We start from the raw sequence: 16,295 nt of genomic DNA, 5'->3' as shown, positions 1-16,295 counted from the left end.
TCAGTCTGAGACAGGAAATGACTACAGGGCTACGCTTCAAACACGTAAAAAAAAAAAAAGGACACACCCTTCTCCACTTAGCCTTATGGGGGAATCCCTGCGGCCATCTTTGCCGTTGGCCCAAACAATTAGCTAAGCGAGGGGAAGTTGGCAACGTTAGCCCATCAGCCCTCATTTTGTGATCGAGTTTGCGAGTGTACAATTATGTTCACTTCGGGCCTGAAACGCCCCATAATTCAATTCGCGATGATTGTACATCCGCTAAGAAGAATCAGCCGAAACTTAAAACCTCAACGTCAATATGGAGAAGTCAACGTACAGGTGTAAGTAAAAACTAAACGTAAATCAGTTATAGACGGTGCTACTAATGCATGATGGCACAAACACGTCTCGTAAAATGTAATGGTGTTTTTGTTTGGTTAGCTAGCGCATAAAAAAAAAAACTTTCCCTGTCATCACACTCTAATACGCTGTCCTTATGGATTTACCTGATATCGTCGGATGGCTAGTATTCGATGTCCGCGGATGCTTCGTCTTCTAGCCAAGATATGAAATGCAATCATAATTGACAGCAGAGCATATAAACAACACACACAATCGCTACAACCGGTGGTTCCATGACTGAAAACCGCTACCGGTGGTACCATGACGACTGAAAACCACAACCTTTTTTACCATGACGACTGAAAACCACAACCAGTGGTACCATGACGACTGAAAACCACAACCAGTGGTACCATGACGACTGAAAACCACAACCGGTGGGACAAAGGAGTGACATTTCCTTTGCTCCTTTCCCTGCAAGTGGTCAACTCAATAAACCTCATGATGTGTAAATCAGAAGTGTCCACTTAATTTGAGAGCTGAGGGGAGAGGGTGTGTCTTATGTGTTTGGAACTCAGCCCAGGTATGGTATGGAGGGGGTGGGGGCCGGAGTCTAAGACAGGAAGTAAATCCACAGGTATGCTAGAGTATGGTCCGTGGGTGTGGCATCCTACCTGGAAGCCCAAGTCTGGGATGATGGGGGAGAATCTATAGGCCCTCAGCAGTGACATCATCAGCTGCTTCAGACACTCATTCACCTCGTAGTCCTGTACAGGCAGAGTCATTGCATTCAGAAAAAGATTACATTTTGCACATTAGGTCCCAATCCTACCTCGAGAGGCGCACGCATGCCTGAGTTAATTTGCACAAATCTACCATTGTCATCAACACATGATTTACACAAACATTTGAGTTAAACGATAAATATTTTCAAACTAGGATTGGCCAAATGCAGGTGCAGGAGATATGTTCAGCAAAGACTAGCTAGCGTTGGCTACATGCTAGGCCAGAGGCTCACCTCACCTTAGGGTTATAGGTAAAGGGTAGAGGGTAGGTACTGACCTCCATGAGAAGCCAGAAGAGGTCCAGAAGCTGCTGGATGAGAGGGTGTTCGTCCACTGAGCCACCGCCCTCCAGGATACCCAGCAGGAAGTTCATCAGCACATCTTCTACTAGATACACCTTACACTGTGGAGACAGACCCTCAACATGTGACACTGTGGAGACAGACCCTCAACATGTGACACTGTGGAGACAGACCCTCAACATGTGACACTGTGGAGAAGGACCCTCAACATGTGACTGTGGAGACAGATATTCAACATATTACACACGAGACAATAATACCACACGAGACTAGAGACAATAATACCACACGAGACTAGAGACAATAATACCACACGAGACTAGAGACAATAATACCACACAAGACTAGAGACAATAATAACACACGAGACTAGAGACAATAATACCACACTAGACTAGAGACAATAATACCACACGAGACTAGAGACAATAATAACACACAAGACTAGAGACAATAATACCACACGAGACTAGAGACAATAATAACACACAAGACTAGAGACAATAATACCACACGAGACTAGAGACAATAATACCACACGAGACTAGAGACAATAATAACACACAAGACTAGAGACAATAATACCACACGAGACTAGAGACAATAATACCACACGAGACTAGAGACAATAATAACACACAAGATAAACGAACACCATTAGATTCCTATTGGGATACCTTCAACTGACCACAATGTGAACCACATTGCAGAATCAATGTCCAAATCAGATTGTCCCAAAAAAAGGACAAAATGTCCACCAGTTTCAGCTGCAGTCATTTAACGGTGGGAACACCCCCAAAAATACGGAGAAAGAAAAAAAACTCATCTGTGGAGGCGCATTTAGAAGATTCTATATAAACAGTCCACATTTACTGCTGTTTCTTCTGCAAACATAAATGTAAGTAATGAATAGGAAACAAACTGACAAGCCAATAGTAGAACAGTTGATTAACCTAGTCGGCTTGTTGTTGTGCATTCTAAGCCAGAGAAATATCCCTCTCGGGCACGTTTAAGTTACGAGTGCCTTAGGGAAGGAAACATGCATTCAGACAGCGCACAACAACTCAATACGATCGTAGGGAAAATAGCAGTTTTCATGGCATTGGTTAAAACATTTTAAAAAGACGAGCCCAGATTTCCATTCTTACTTTATCAATTTCTCAACTCCTTAAAACCCAGTTTTTAGCAGCGGTATGGTTGAGTACATGACTGCCACAATTCGCATGAGTGCATAATATAGTTTAGCAAGAGTAGTGGCAGCCAGGGAAAGGGTTGAGGGAAAATGGTGACATTAAGTGTTTATTTTTGTCTGTGAGAAGTACAGGCAGGGGACGTGTTACCCCACCGGGTGATGGGTTACCCCAAGTTACCCTTAAAAAAAGGTAGGCCTACATTATATTCACTGTGTTCATTGCATGTGTTTTCGGGGACATAAAATAAATATAATGCTAACTAGTTCAAATATCACATTTGGGATCTAGTTAATGATTAACCCAATAGGGTAAATGCAGATAAATGGGCAACCCCATGCTTCAGCCTATTTATAGCCACTACACTGTATCAGTTGGGCTTCAGGTGATAATGCTTATTGCTTATCATATTTTTTTATTTCACCTTTATTTACCAACCCTGGTATTACCATGTACTGGTCTATTTACCAACCCTGGTATTACCAGGTACTGGTCTATTTACCAACCCTGGTATTACCATGTACTGGTCTATTTACCAACCCTGGTATTACCATGTACTGGTCTATGGTATTACCATGTACTGGTCTATTTACCAACCCTGGTATTACCATGTACTGGTCTATTTACCAACCCTGGTATTACCATGTACTGGTCTATTTACCAACCCTGGTATTACCAGGTACTGGTCTATTTACCAACCCTGGTATTACCATGTACTGGTCTATTTACCAACCCTGGTATTACCATGTACTGGTCTATTTACCAACCCTGGTATTACCATGTACTGGTCTATTTACCAACCCTGGTATTACCATGTACTGGTCTATTTACCAACCCTGGTATTACCATGTACTGGTCTATTTACCAACCCTGGTATTACCATGTACTGGTCTATTTACCAACCCTGGTATTACCATGTACTGGTCTATTTACCAACCCTGGTATTACCATGTACTGGTCTATTTACCAACCCTGGTATTACCATGTACTGGTCTATTTACCAACCCTGGTATTACCATGTACTGGTCTATTTACCAACCCTGGTATTACCAGGTACTGGTGTATTTACCAACCCTGGTATTACCGGGTACTGGTCTATTTACCAACCCTACAAGACCATGGTGCTTGCCTACGGAGCTGTGAGGGGAACGGCACCTCAGTACCTCCAAGCTCTGATCAGGCCCTACACCCAAACAAGGGCACTGCGTTCATCCACCTCTGGCCTGCTCGCCTCCCTACCACTGAGGAAGTACAGTTCCCGCTCAGCCCAGTCAAAACTGTTCGCTGCTCTGGCCCCCCAATGGTGGAACAAACTCCCTCACGACGCCAGGACAGCGGAGTCAATCACCACCTTCCGGAGACACCTGAAACCCCACCTCTTTAAGGAATACCTAGGATATGATAAGTAATCCTTCTCACCCCCCTTTAAGATTTAGATGCACTATTGTAAAGTGACTGTTCCACTGGATGTCATAAGGTGAATGCACCAATTTGTAAGTCGCTCTGGATAAGAGCGTCTGCTAAATGACTTAAATGTAATGTAAATGTAAATTTAACCAGGGAGGCTAGTTGAGAACACCTTTATTTAACCAGGTAGGCCAGTTGAAAACACCTTTATTTAACCAGGTAGGCCAGTTGAGAACAAGTTCTCATTTACAACTGCGACCTGGACAAGATCAAGCAATGCAGTGCAACAAAAACAGAGTCAATAATACAATAGAAAAAGTCTATATACAGTGTGTGCAAATGAGGTAGGATAAGGGAGGTAAGGCAATAAATAGGCCATAGTGGTGAAGTAATTACAATTTAGCAATTAAACACTGGAATGGTAGATGTGCAGAAGATGGATGTGCAAGTAGACATACTGGGGGTGCAAAGGTGCAAAATAAATCAAATAAATAACAGTATGGGGATGAGGTAGTTGGATGGGCCATTTACAGATGGGCTATGTACAGGAACAGTGATCTGTGAGCTGCTCTGACAGCTGGTGCTTAAAGTTATTGAGGGAGATAGGAGTCTCCCAACTTCAGTGAATTTTGCAGTTCAATCCAGTCATTGGCAGCAGAGAACTGGAAGGAAAGGCAGCCAAAAGAAGAGTTGGCTTTGGGGATTACCAGTGAGATACACCTGCTGGAGTGCGTGCTACGGATGGGTGCTGCTATGGTGACCAGTGTGCTGAGATAAGGCGGGGTTTTGTGACGAATATGAAGCGAGGGCCAGCCAACGAGAGCATACAGGTCGCAATGGTGGGTAGTATATGGGGCTTCGTTGACAAAACAAATGGCACTGTGATAGACTGCATCCAGTTTGCAGAGTAGAATGTTGGAGGCTATTTTGTCAAATGACATCGCCGAAGTCAAGGATTGGTAGGATAGTCAGTTTTACGAGGGTATGTTAAGGCAGCATGAGTGAAGGATGCTTTATTGCAAAATAAGAAGCCGATTATAGATTCTTTAAATCAACGTATTTCTCCAAAGCTCAGTTGTCCTGAGTCTGCACAATACTGCCAGGACCTGGGATCAAGGGAGACACTCAAGTATTTGAAAACTATATCTCTTGACACAATGATGAAAATAATCAGAGTCTCTAAACCGTCAAGCTGTATACTGGACCCTATTCCAACTAAACTACTGAAAGAACTGCTTCCTGTGCTTGGCCCTCCTATGTTGAGTATAATAAACGGCTCCCTATCCACCGGATGTGTACCAAACTCACTAAAAGTGGCAGTAATAAAGCCTCTTGAAAAAGCCAAACCCTGACCCAGAAAATATTTTTTAAACTTTCGGTCTATATCGAATCTCCCATTCCTCTCAACATTTTTGGAAAAAAAACTGACTTCCTTCCTGAAGACAAACCATGTAAACGAAACACTTCAGTCTAGTTGTAGACCCCATCACTCATTCACTGAGGCTGCACTCGTGAAGGTGGTATACGACCTTTTAATGGCATCAGACCAAGGCTCTGCATCGGTCCTCGTGCTCTAAAACCTTAGTGCTGCTTTTGATGCCATCGATCACCATGTTTTTTTTGGGAGAGACTGGAAACCCAAAATAGTCTACACGGACAAGTTCTGGCATGGTTTAGATCTTATGTCGGAAAGATATCAGTTTGTCTCTGTGGATGTTTTGTCTTCTGTAAATTCCGGTGTTCCTCAAGGCTTCGTTTTAGGACCACTATTGTTTTCACAATATATTTTACCTCTTGGGGATGTCATTCGGAAACATAATGTTAACTTTCACTGCTATGCGGATGACACACAGCTGTACATTTCAATGAAACATGGTGAAGCCTGTGTTTCAGACATAAGGAAGTGGATGGCGGCAAATGTTTTACTTTTAAACTCTGTCAAAACAGAGATGCTAGTTCTAGGTCCCAAGAAACAAAGAGATCTTCTGTTGGATCTGACAATTAATCTTGATGGTTGTTCAGTCGTCTCAAATAAAACAAAGACCCCGGCGTTACTCTGGACACTGATCTCTCTTTTGACAAATATATCAAGACGGTTCCAAGGACAGCTTTTTTCCATCTACATAACACTGCAAAAACCTGAAAATTTCTGTCCAAAAATTAAGCTGAATAATGAATCCATGCTTTTGTTACTTCTAGGTTAGACTACTGCAATGCTCTACTTTCCGGCTACCAGGTACGCTACGGTCACAAGACGCAGGCCTCCTTATTGTCCCTATAATTTCTAAGCAAACAGCTGGAGGCAGGGCTTTCTCCTATAGAGCTCCCTTTTTATGGAATGGTCTGCCTATCTATGTGAGACACGCAAACTCGGTCTCAACCTTTAAGTCTTTATTGAAGACTCATCTCTTCAGTAGGTCCTATGATTGAGTGTTGTCTGGCCCGGGAATATGAAGGTGAACGGAAAGGCACTGGAGCAACGAACTGCCTTTGCCTGGTCAGTTCCCCTCTTTCCACTGGGATTCTCTGCCTCTTACCCTATTACAGGGCCTGAGTCACTAGCTTACTGGTGCTCTTCCATGCCATCCCTAGGAGAGGTGCGTCACTTGAGTGGGTTGAGTCACTGACATGATCTTCCTGTCCGGTTTGGCGCCCCCACTTGAGTTCGTGACGTGGAGGAGATCTTCGTGGGTTATACTCGGCCTTGTCTCAGGATAGTAAGTTGGTGGTTGAATAGTGGTGTGGAGGCTGTGCTTTGGCAAAGTTTGTTTGACCCTGTCCGGGGTATCATCGGACAGGGGCCACAGTGTCTCCCGATCCATCCCGTCTCGGCCTCCAGTATTTATGCTGCAATAGTTTGTGTTGGGGGGCTAGGGTCAGTCTGTTATATCTGGAGTATTTCTCCTGTCTTATCTGGTGTCCTGTGTGAATTTAAGTCTCCCCCTCCCCCCTGGCCTGATGACTCATTGCTGTCCCCAGTCGACCTGGTCGTACTGCTGCTCCAGTTTCCTCTTCTGCCTGCGGCTATGGAACCCTGACCCATTCACCGGAGGTGCTAGATTGTCCCAGACCTGCTGTTTTCAACTCTCTAGAGACAGCAGGAGCGGTAGAGATACTCTGAATGATCGGCTATGAAAAGCTAACTGACATTTACTCCTGAGGTGCTGACCTGTTGCACCCTCGACAACTACTGTGATTATTATTATTATTTCACCCTGCTGGTCATCTATGAATGTTTGAAGATCTTGGCCATGTTCTGTTATAATCTCCACCTTGGCACAGCCAGAAGAGGACTGGCCACCCCTCATAGGCTGGTTCCTCTCTAGGTTTCTTCCTAGGTTCTGGCTTTTCTAGGGAGTTTTTCCAAGCCACCGTGCTGCTTCTACAACTGCATTGCTTGCTGTTTGGGGTTTTTAGGCTGGGTTTCTGTACAGCACCTTGATATATCAGCTGATCGAAGAAGGGCTTTTTATAAATAAATTAGATCAAAAAGTAGACAAGTTCAAGGACTCTTCACTCACCATAAGTGGGGCAAAGTAGTTAAAGATGTGTGCCAGAGTCACTAGGGTGGTGGGTTCTCCATGTAGGCTCCAGCAGGCACTGTCTTTCTCCAGCACCTTCTCCTCCTGTTGGGAACAGACAAAAGGGGAGAGAACGGTCGACATATGATGGACAAACAATTCTGGAAACATTCCACAAATGTAAATGGTTTATTGGATTCCCCGGAGTAAGGTAAATAAGCAGGTAATCCTCTAACCGGGGATTTCTGAAACATATTTAGACACATTAATAAATTACCATTTTAAAACAGTATTCAATTACATAGTACTCATACTATCGCGTTTGGTAAATACCCTGCACGATGAAGCAGAATTGAGCCCGTGAGGTTACACCATCCCTCAGCTGTTGAACAATAAAATAGCGAAGAGACAGCTTTGTTGATGTTTGAAATCCAAGATAAACCCCCTTCAATGTTACCTGTGTGTCTAAGGTGGTAGACAGGACTGTCTTGATATAACCTAGCAGTTTGTGAGCCCTGAGCAGGTCTGCAGTTGGAGGGTTCTGGAGGGGCAGGTAGCCCTCTACAGGGTATCTGAGGGGGCGACTGCCGAAGTTGAACGCCACGGACTCCTTAAAGGACAGGCTGATAGCAGGGAAATAGGCCACACCCGGACCCATCTTAATGTTGCTGAACGCTGTGCCCAGTGACTGGCCATTCCTGAGAGAGGGAAGAGAAGAGAATAAAAGCTACTTTAATATCCATTATACAAAAGAAATTAACATGACAATATATCAAAACATGAGAATACAGTAAACGAGCAGGTAAAAAATTCAAACAAACAGGCAGGAAACAAAATAAAACATCACAAAAATGTGATTAGAAAACAGTGATAACTTACAGACAGAATGTGATGGTTCCCTCGTCAAGGTCTATCAAACAGCTCACTATGTCTCCGGCGGCCCATGACTACAAAACAAGAAACACGTCAGGACATTACATTCGCTACATTAGCTAGCACACGACCCCATAATAAAAACGTTGAGCTTGATGAACCATTGTGATCTTCTCACCTTGCCATAGTTAGTGGTCGTTACGTTCCACTTCCTGACTCGGTTTCCATCGTAAGCGTACGAGTCTGGAGTGTCACCCACACCTTCCTGATAAAAGAGAGAAAACACACATTAAAGTACCACTGTACACCAGCGGAGGCTGCTGAGGGGAGGACGGCTCATAAGAATGGCTGGAACAGAGTGAATGGAATGGCATCAAACTCATGGAACAACGTGTTTGATTCTATTCCCTCCTCCCCAACTAAGGTACCACCAGCCTCCTGTGCTATACACACCCTCCCGATGAAAGACAAAACATATGCTGAACACAACATATAAAAAGAGTTGGTCCCATGTTTCATGACCTGAAAAATGAGCAAATGAGCCCAGAAATGTTCAATATGCACAAAAAGCTTATTTTGCTCAGTTTGTGCAAACATTTGTTTACATCCCTGTTAGTGAGCATTTCTCCTTTGCCCATATAAATTCATCCACCTGACAGTTGTGACATATCAAGAAACTGAAGCATGATCATTACACAGGTGCGCCTTGTGCTGGGGACAATAAAAGGCCACGATAAAATGTGCAGTTGTGTCAGACAACGCCACCGATGTCGCAATTAGAAGCGTGCAATTGGCATGCTGACTGCAGGAATGTCCACCAAACTTGTTGCCAGAGAATTGATTTGTCACAGTTTGTCACAGTGCCCCTACTGTACCTCCAGGTTGTCACAGTGCACCACCCTATCAGTGCCTCAGCATACGTTTCTGGTTATAAGAACGATCTTACCTCCTGGTTGAACCTGCAGTTCAGAGTGCACCATCCTATCTGCATCAGGCCCTGTGACGAGATCAGCACCTCGTACGCCCATTTCCCTGGAATCCATGGTAACAGTAGTCAACGTTACCATGCTTCTGTACCAACATGAGATTTGTCTGATTTTTATTTTTTATATTAAGATCTGTACATTCAGTGAAAATATGATAGTGTAGAATTGTCTTGATTCTGAAGCATTTACCTCTGTATACACAGGTAGTAGCTCTAATGGAACTGAAATTGCTATGACCTATGACCTGGAAAGAAGAAAAAAAAAACAATGACCAAACAGTGACAACATATGGAAGGGAAAAAAACAAAAACAGATTTTTCAATTCAGGTATTCAAATGCATTCTAAAATGATTCTAGATCAGTAAACGTATTCCAAAATTCTAGCAATCGATTCTTAGAACGTATTCCAAAATTTCTAATATTCTAGTAAACGTATTCCAAAATTCTAGTAAATGTATTCCAAAATTCTAGTAAATGTATTCCAAAATTCTAGTAAATGTATTCCAAAATTCTAGTAAATGTATTCTAAAATTCTAGTCAATCCAATCATTGTATCATTTAGCAGACACTCTTATTCAGAGCAATTTACATTTTGACAGCATACATTTTCATAACGGTCCCCCTGTGGGATTTCAGGAACCCATAACCCTGGCGTTGCAAGCGCCACGCTCTACCCACTGAGCCCAACCCCAATGCGATGTTTCTCACCCCCAGCAGATCATCATCCACGAACAGGAGGCCCTCGAAGCCACTGGTGTGATCCAGGACCACGGTCTGAGGACCTAGACAACCATCCACTGGCTGATCTGGAGGACGAGGACAGGCTCTAGTATCAGTTTGGTAAGGGCCATGTACAGCACCAGTCAAAAGTTCTGACACATCTACTCATTCAAGGGTTATTCTTTATTTATTTTTAAAAAACTATTTTGTACATTGTTGAATAATAGTGAAGACACCAAATCTATGAAATAACTCACATATTTTAACAAATCAAAATATAATTTTAGATTCTTCAAAGTAGCCACCCTTTGCATGGATGACAGCTTTGTACACTTGGCATTCTCTCAACCAGCTTCATAAGGTAGTCACCTGGAATGCATTTCAATTTCAACAGGTGTCTTTTTTTAAACGTATTTGTGGAATTTCTTTCCTTATTAACGAGTTTGAGCCAAGCAGTTGCGTTGTGACAAGGTAGGGGTGGTACACAGAAGATAGCACTATTTGGTAAAAGACAAAGTCCATATAATGACAAGAACAGCTCAAATAAGCAAAGAGAAATGACAGTCCGTCATTACTTTAAGACATGAAGGTCAGTTAATGGGGAACATTTCAAAAACTTTCAAAGTTTCTTCAAGAGCAGTTGCAAAAACCATCCAGCGCTATGATGAAACCGGGTCTCATGAGGGCCGCCACAAGAAAGGAAGACCCAGAGTTACATCTACTGCAGTGGATAAATTCATTCATTTACAGCCTTAAAAATGGGCAATTAACAGCACCACAGATAGCACCTCACAGAGATCAAGTAACAAACACATCTCAACATCAACTGTTCAGAGGAGACTGTGTGAATCAAGCCTTCATGGTCAAATTGCTGCAAAGAAACCACTACTAAAAGACATCAATAAGAAGAAGAGACTTGCTTGGGCCAAGAAACACGAGCTGTCGTTTGGTCTGAGGAGTCTAAATTTGAGATTTTTGGTTCCAACCGCTGTGTCTTTGTGAGACACAGAGTAGGTGAACAGATTATCTCCACATCTATGGTTTCCACCGTGAAGCATGGAGGAGGAGGTGTGATGGTGTGTTGCTGGTGATACTGTTGGTGATTTATTTAGAATGCAAGGCACACTTAACCAGCATGGCTACCACATCATTCTGCAGTGATACGCCATCCCATCTGGTTTGTGCTTAGTGGGATTATCGTTTGTTTTTCAACAGGACAATGACCAAACACACCTCCAGGCTGTGTAAGGACTATTTGACCAAGAAGGTGAGTGATGGAGTGCTGCATCAGATGACCTGGCCTCCACAATCACCTGACCTCAACCCAATTGAGATGGTTTGGGATGAATTGGACTGCAGAGTGAAGGACAAGCAGCCAACAAGTGCTCAGAATGTGGGAACTCTTTCAAGACTGTTGGAAAAGCATTCCAAGTGAAGCTGGTTGAGAGAATGCCAAGAGTGCAAAGCTGTCATCGAGGCAAATGGTGGCTACTTTGAAAAATCTCAAATATATTTGGATTTGTTTAACACTTGTTTTGGTTACTACATGATTCCATAAGTGTTCTTTTTTTTGGGGAGGGGGGGGGTTTAATTGCAATCCAATGACTTCATAAATAAATGCCACCGGCTAGGGTGGAGAGGACAATAGTCTTTACACCATAAACACAAACTGATAGCTTTATGAACATATGGGTCTGGTGTCCTCAGTAGAATAGTGTGTGTGTGTGTATACACCTCTGGTGTCCTCAGTATAATAGTGTGTGTGTATACACCTCTGGTGTCCTCGGTATAATAGTGTGTGTGTGTGTGTGTGTGTGTGTGTGTGTGTGTGTGTGTGTGTGTGTGTGTGTGTGTGTGTGTGTGTGTGTGTGTGTGTGTGGTGTCCTCAGTAGAATAGTGTGTGTGTACACCTCTGGTGTCCTCAGTAGAATAGTGTGTGTGTGTACACCTCTGGTGTCCTCAGTATAATAGTGTGTGTGTGTGTGTGTGTGTGTGTGTGTGTGTGTGTGTGTGTGTGTGTGTGTGTGTGTGTGTGTGTGTGTGTGTGTGTGTGTGTGTGTGTGTGTGTGTGTGTGTACACCTCTGGTGTCCTCAGTATAATAGTGTGTGTGTGTGTGTGTGTGTCCTCAGTATAATAGTGTGTGTGTGTGTGTGTCCTCAGTATAATAGTGTGTGTGTGTGTGTGTCCTCAGTATAATAGTGTGTGTGTGTGTGTGTGTGTGTGTGTCAGTATAATAGTGTGTGTGTGTGTGTGTGTGTGTGTGTGTGTGTGTGTGTGTGTGTGTGTGTGTGTGTGTGTGTGTGTGTGTGTGTGTGTGTGTGTGTGTGTGTCTGGTGTCCTCAGTAGAATAGTGTGTGTGTGTGCACCTCTGGTGTCCTCAGTATAATAGTGTGTGTGTGTGTGTGTGTGTACACCTCTGGTGTCCTCAGTATAATAGTGTGTGTGTGTGTGTGTCCTCAGTATAATAGTGTGTGTGTGTCCTCAGTATAATAGTGTGTGTGTGTGTGTGTGTGTGTGTGTGTGTGTGTGTGTGTGTGTGTGTGTGTGTGTGTGTGTGTACACCTCTGGTGTCCTCAGTATAATAGTGTGTGTGTATACACCTCTGGTGTCCTCAGTATAATAGTGTGTGTGTATACACCTCTGGTGTCCTCAGTATAATTGTGTGTGTGTGTGTGTGTGTGTGTGTGTGTGTGTGTGTGTGTGTGTGTGTGTGTGTGTGTGTGTGTGTGTGTGTGTGTGTGTGTGTGTGTGTGTGTGTGTGTGTGTGTGTGTGTGTGTAGACCTCTGGTGTCCTCAGTAGGCTCTCCCTCAGTTAGCAGCCTCTCCAGATGAGCACCCAGGTCCTGGAAGCCCAGAGGTTTCCTAAGGATGGAAAAACAACCATCAGACAACATTCACCCCCTTCTTGGCCCGATAGTGGTTTATAGTGGTTTTATCGGTTTGTGGTTGAATGTACTCATTTTATTTTATTAGTAAAGGAAGGTTCCGGAAGAGAGCTTAGATCCTTTCAAAAGTGCATTTCTGACACGTTTCGTTGACAATATTTTTTGGGGGGGGTCCAAGTACTTACTGTAGATCGTTCTATAAAAGTGTTAGTGAAACCAAACCTTTCCACAGAGACCCCCCCCCCCCGCCAGATGTTTCAGTTTTATCGTAGCCCTGAACTGGCACACCTGAATCAACTAGTCAAGGGTTTGATGGTAATATTTTCACATATTAATTTTCAAGTGATCTGTGAAAAAAAAAGTTGTCCCACCTAATTTAAAACACTATAAACTTAGTAAGCACACAGTCATGCTGGTGACTAGTGATTCGCAGGTCAGCTGTTTGGTCCTGTACAAATCTGTCGTTCTGCCTCCGAACAAGGCAGTTAACCCACTGTTCCTAGGCCGTCATTGAAAATAAGAATTCGTTCTTAACTGACTTGCCTGGTTAAATAATCACACATCAATCTCTTTTACCACTTCACCAAATCGTTCCCAAACATTATGTTCTGGCCCTCCCTTCACTTTGTATCCATCTGACCATTTCACAGCTGTTCTCTTGTTGAATTCGTGACATTATCTTCTTTAACCTTTATCTATGCAGGAATTGCGAGGGACACAGAGAACAAGATCCCAAAAAGCCATCCCAACGTATCCTCATCAACAAGTAGTGTTAGAGGCAGTTCATCTTTCCTCCTGGTCTGTCTTCATACCCTATCTATAGAGCCGTGGCGTGGGTGGGGGGGAACCCGACACTGAGCCCCCTGGACTAGTGGGGAATGGGGACACATGGGTTCAAACTGTATCCGTTTCCCCCCCCCCCAATTTATTTTTTACTTGGGAGCGTTTGCTTTCGCTTGATAGCCAGATGGAACGAGGTAGCCGAGGTTCGCACTCTTGGGACCATTTCCATTAGCTCCATTGTGCCAGGTTTAAACTCAATTCAGCAAGGTTATAAAAATAAAACAAAGACTTGAAACGAAAACGAATACTATTTGAAGTTCGGTGGAGACGTGGATCAGTTGCTCCACGCCTCTATGATGCCACACACATCAATGTTACTTTCAACATCTAAAACTGTTGCTTCATCCCAACACATAGCACCACGAGGCTGCTTTGACAGCAAACTGGAAAAGGACTGGGGTTACAACACAAATGTCACTCTAATCCCTACGCAGTGACCTGGGGCCAGAAGTATCAAGTGTCTAAGTGCTGATTTAAGATCAGTTTTGCCTTTTAGAGCAGGGATTTTTTTTCTACTATTGAAATCCGCATAAGCGTTTTTTTTTTTTTTAATCGGGTCGCCTTTATCCGAACAGTTAAAATAAAATAATGATAATTGTATTATACATTTTCAGGATGGAAAAAAACACTTCAGTGTGTAAACTTTAAAAAACTTCTTTTTTTTAAGTATGGAGAATTTGACCAAGGTGGGCCTCCCGAGTGGCGCAGTGGTCCAAGACACTGCATCGCTGTGCTAGCTGTGCCACTAGAGATTCTGGGTCCGAGTCCAGGCTCTGTCGCAGCCGGCCGCAACCAGGAATGAACCACATGGGAACAGGAACCATATGGGGGAGGCACACAATTGGCCCAGCGTCGTCAGGGTTAGGGGAGGGTTTGGCAGGCAGGGATGTCCTTGTCCCATCGCGCTCTAGTGACTCCTGTGGCAGGCCGGGCGCAGTACACGCTGACACGGTTGCCCGGTGTTTCCCCCGACACATTGGTGTGACTGGCTTAAGTGAGTGGCTTAAGTGAGTATTGTGTCAAAGAAGCAGTGCAGCTTGGTTGGGTTGTTTCGAAGCACGCACGGGACTCGACCATCGTCTCTCCCGAGTCCGTACGGGAGTTGCAGCGATGAGACAAGACTAACTACCAATTGGAAACCACGGAAATGGGGAGGTAAAAAAAAAATACAAAAATATACAGAAATTTAAATCGACCTATATGTGTTTTTTTATAATATAAACTTTGAGAACTAGCCATTACCAAAATAGAAGTTACACAGTCAGGGAGAATTGAAAACTCCAAAAACAATCAATTTAGCAGTATTGATTGATATGCTTGAGCAAAAGCCATGGCAAAATGCATAGAATTGCAGAAAATTAAAATTTCAGAAAACTGGCATAAAAATGCAAACATTTATTTATGCCACCAAAATAAGGGCCTTAAATTCTCTAGTGTCATTGAGACACAGACTGAGATCCACCACCACAAGGGCCCATGCAGAAAGAAAGGTGTGGGGGGTTTGTTATCCTAGAACAGCACCCCTACGCTGAGATATGGCCCCAGAGCCCACGGTAAACACTGAATAGCATCCTGTTGAATAGGCGGGTGTCATTTGAGACACAGACTGAGATTGCAGCCAGGAAGGGCACCATGCCACATGGTGTGGTAATATGGTTTGTTATTAAGAGACATTGCAGGATCACTGAAATCTAAGGTCATAGAGAAATAAACACTGAATAGCATCTGTTGATGTAGCGTATTTCCTTACACACACACACACACACACACACACACACACACACACACACACACACACACACACACACACAGAGAGAGAAATAGAATCAAAGACACCATAGATTTAATTTCTATGGTACACGCATCACAACCAAAAGCATAAACACACTACAAAGTCCAGTTTCCCAGACACAGATTAAGCCTAATCCTAGACTAAAAAAGTATGCTCAAGTGGGAATCTCCATTTAAATAGTTTTTTAGTCCAAGACTAGGCTTGATCTGTGTCCGGGGAAACCTCCCCTCTGAGAGTAGTAGACATTGGTTGAACCAAAGAGTTGTAGACAAGAGTCAGACAGATACCTGAGGGAAGCCAGTGGGGGGCGTGGAAGGTGAGAGGCAGGAAATACATGGTGTAGGTAGTCACTCAGTAATTTCTCATTCACAAGACCTGAGAGAGGGGACAGAGAGAGAGAGAGAGAGAGAGAGAGAGAGAGAGAGGGGACAGAGAGAGAGAGGGGACAGAGAGAGAGAGAGAGAGGGGACAGAGAGAGAGAGAGAGAGAGAGAGGAGACAGAGAGAGAGAGAGAGACAGAGAGAGAGAGAGAGAGAGAGAGAGGGACAGAGAGAGAGAGGGACAGAGAGAGAGAGAGGGGACAGAGAGAGAGAGAGAGAGAGGGGGGACAGAGAGAGAGAGAGAGGGAGAGAGAGAGGGGACAGAGAGAGAGGGGACAGAGAGAGA

The 16,295-nt window shown here is 43.8% G+C and overlaps 1 protein-coding gene across 4 annotated transcripts in view; it reads right to left on the bottom strand.

Annotated features, from left to right (window-relative positions):
- The window catches only part of LOC124025296 (E3 ubiquitin-protein ligase RNF123), a 236,401-nt gene that overhangs the window by 217,747 nt on the left and 2,359 nt on the right, over window positions 1–16,295 (bottom strand). For all 4 annotated transcript variants that reach the window (XM_046338860.1, XM_046338863.1, XM_046338861.1 and 1 more), the window contains exons 3-13: window positions 15,917–16,004; window positions 12,892–12,971; window positions 10,097–10,194; window positions 9,578–9,632; window positions 9,349–9,434; window positions 8,581–8,667; window positions 8,409–8,476; window positions 7,987–8,227; window positions 7,530–7,634; window positions 1,387–1,512; window positions 999–1,091 (exon numbers count right to left, since the gene is read on the bottom strand). In XM_046338860.1, the coding sequence (XP_046194816.1) occupies window positions 999–1,091; window positions 1,387–1,512; window positions 7,530–7,634; window positions 7,987–8,227; window positions 8,409–8,476; window positions 8,581–8,667; window positions 9,349–9,434; window positions 9,578–9,632; window positions 10,097–10,194; window positions 12,892–12,971; window positions 15,917–16,004 (1,127 nt within the window). The remainder of the gene's footprint in view (window positions 1–998; window positions 1,092–1,386; window positions 1,513–7,529; window positions 7,635–7,986; window positions 8,228–8,408; window positions 8,477–8,580; window positions 8,668–9,348; window positions 9,435–9,577; window positions 9,633–10,096; window positions 10,195–12,891; window positions 12,972–15,916; window positions 16,005–16,295) is intronic.

This window comes from Oncorhynchus gorbuscha, linkage group LG03 (assembly GCF_021184085.1).
Source record: "Oncorhynchus gorbuscha isolate QuinsamMale2020 ecotype Even-year linkage group LG03, OgorEven_v1.0, whole genome shotgun sequence".
Lineage (NCBI taxonomy): Eukaryota > Metazoa > Chordata > Actinopteri > Salmoniformes > Salmonidae > Oncorhynchus > Oncorhynchus gorbuscha.
This window is presented reverse-complemented; position numbering and strand designations above follow the sequence as displayed.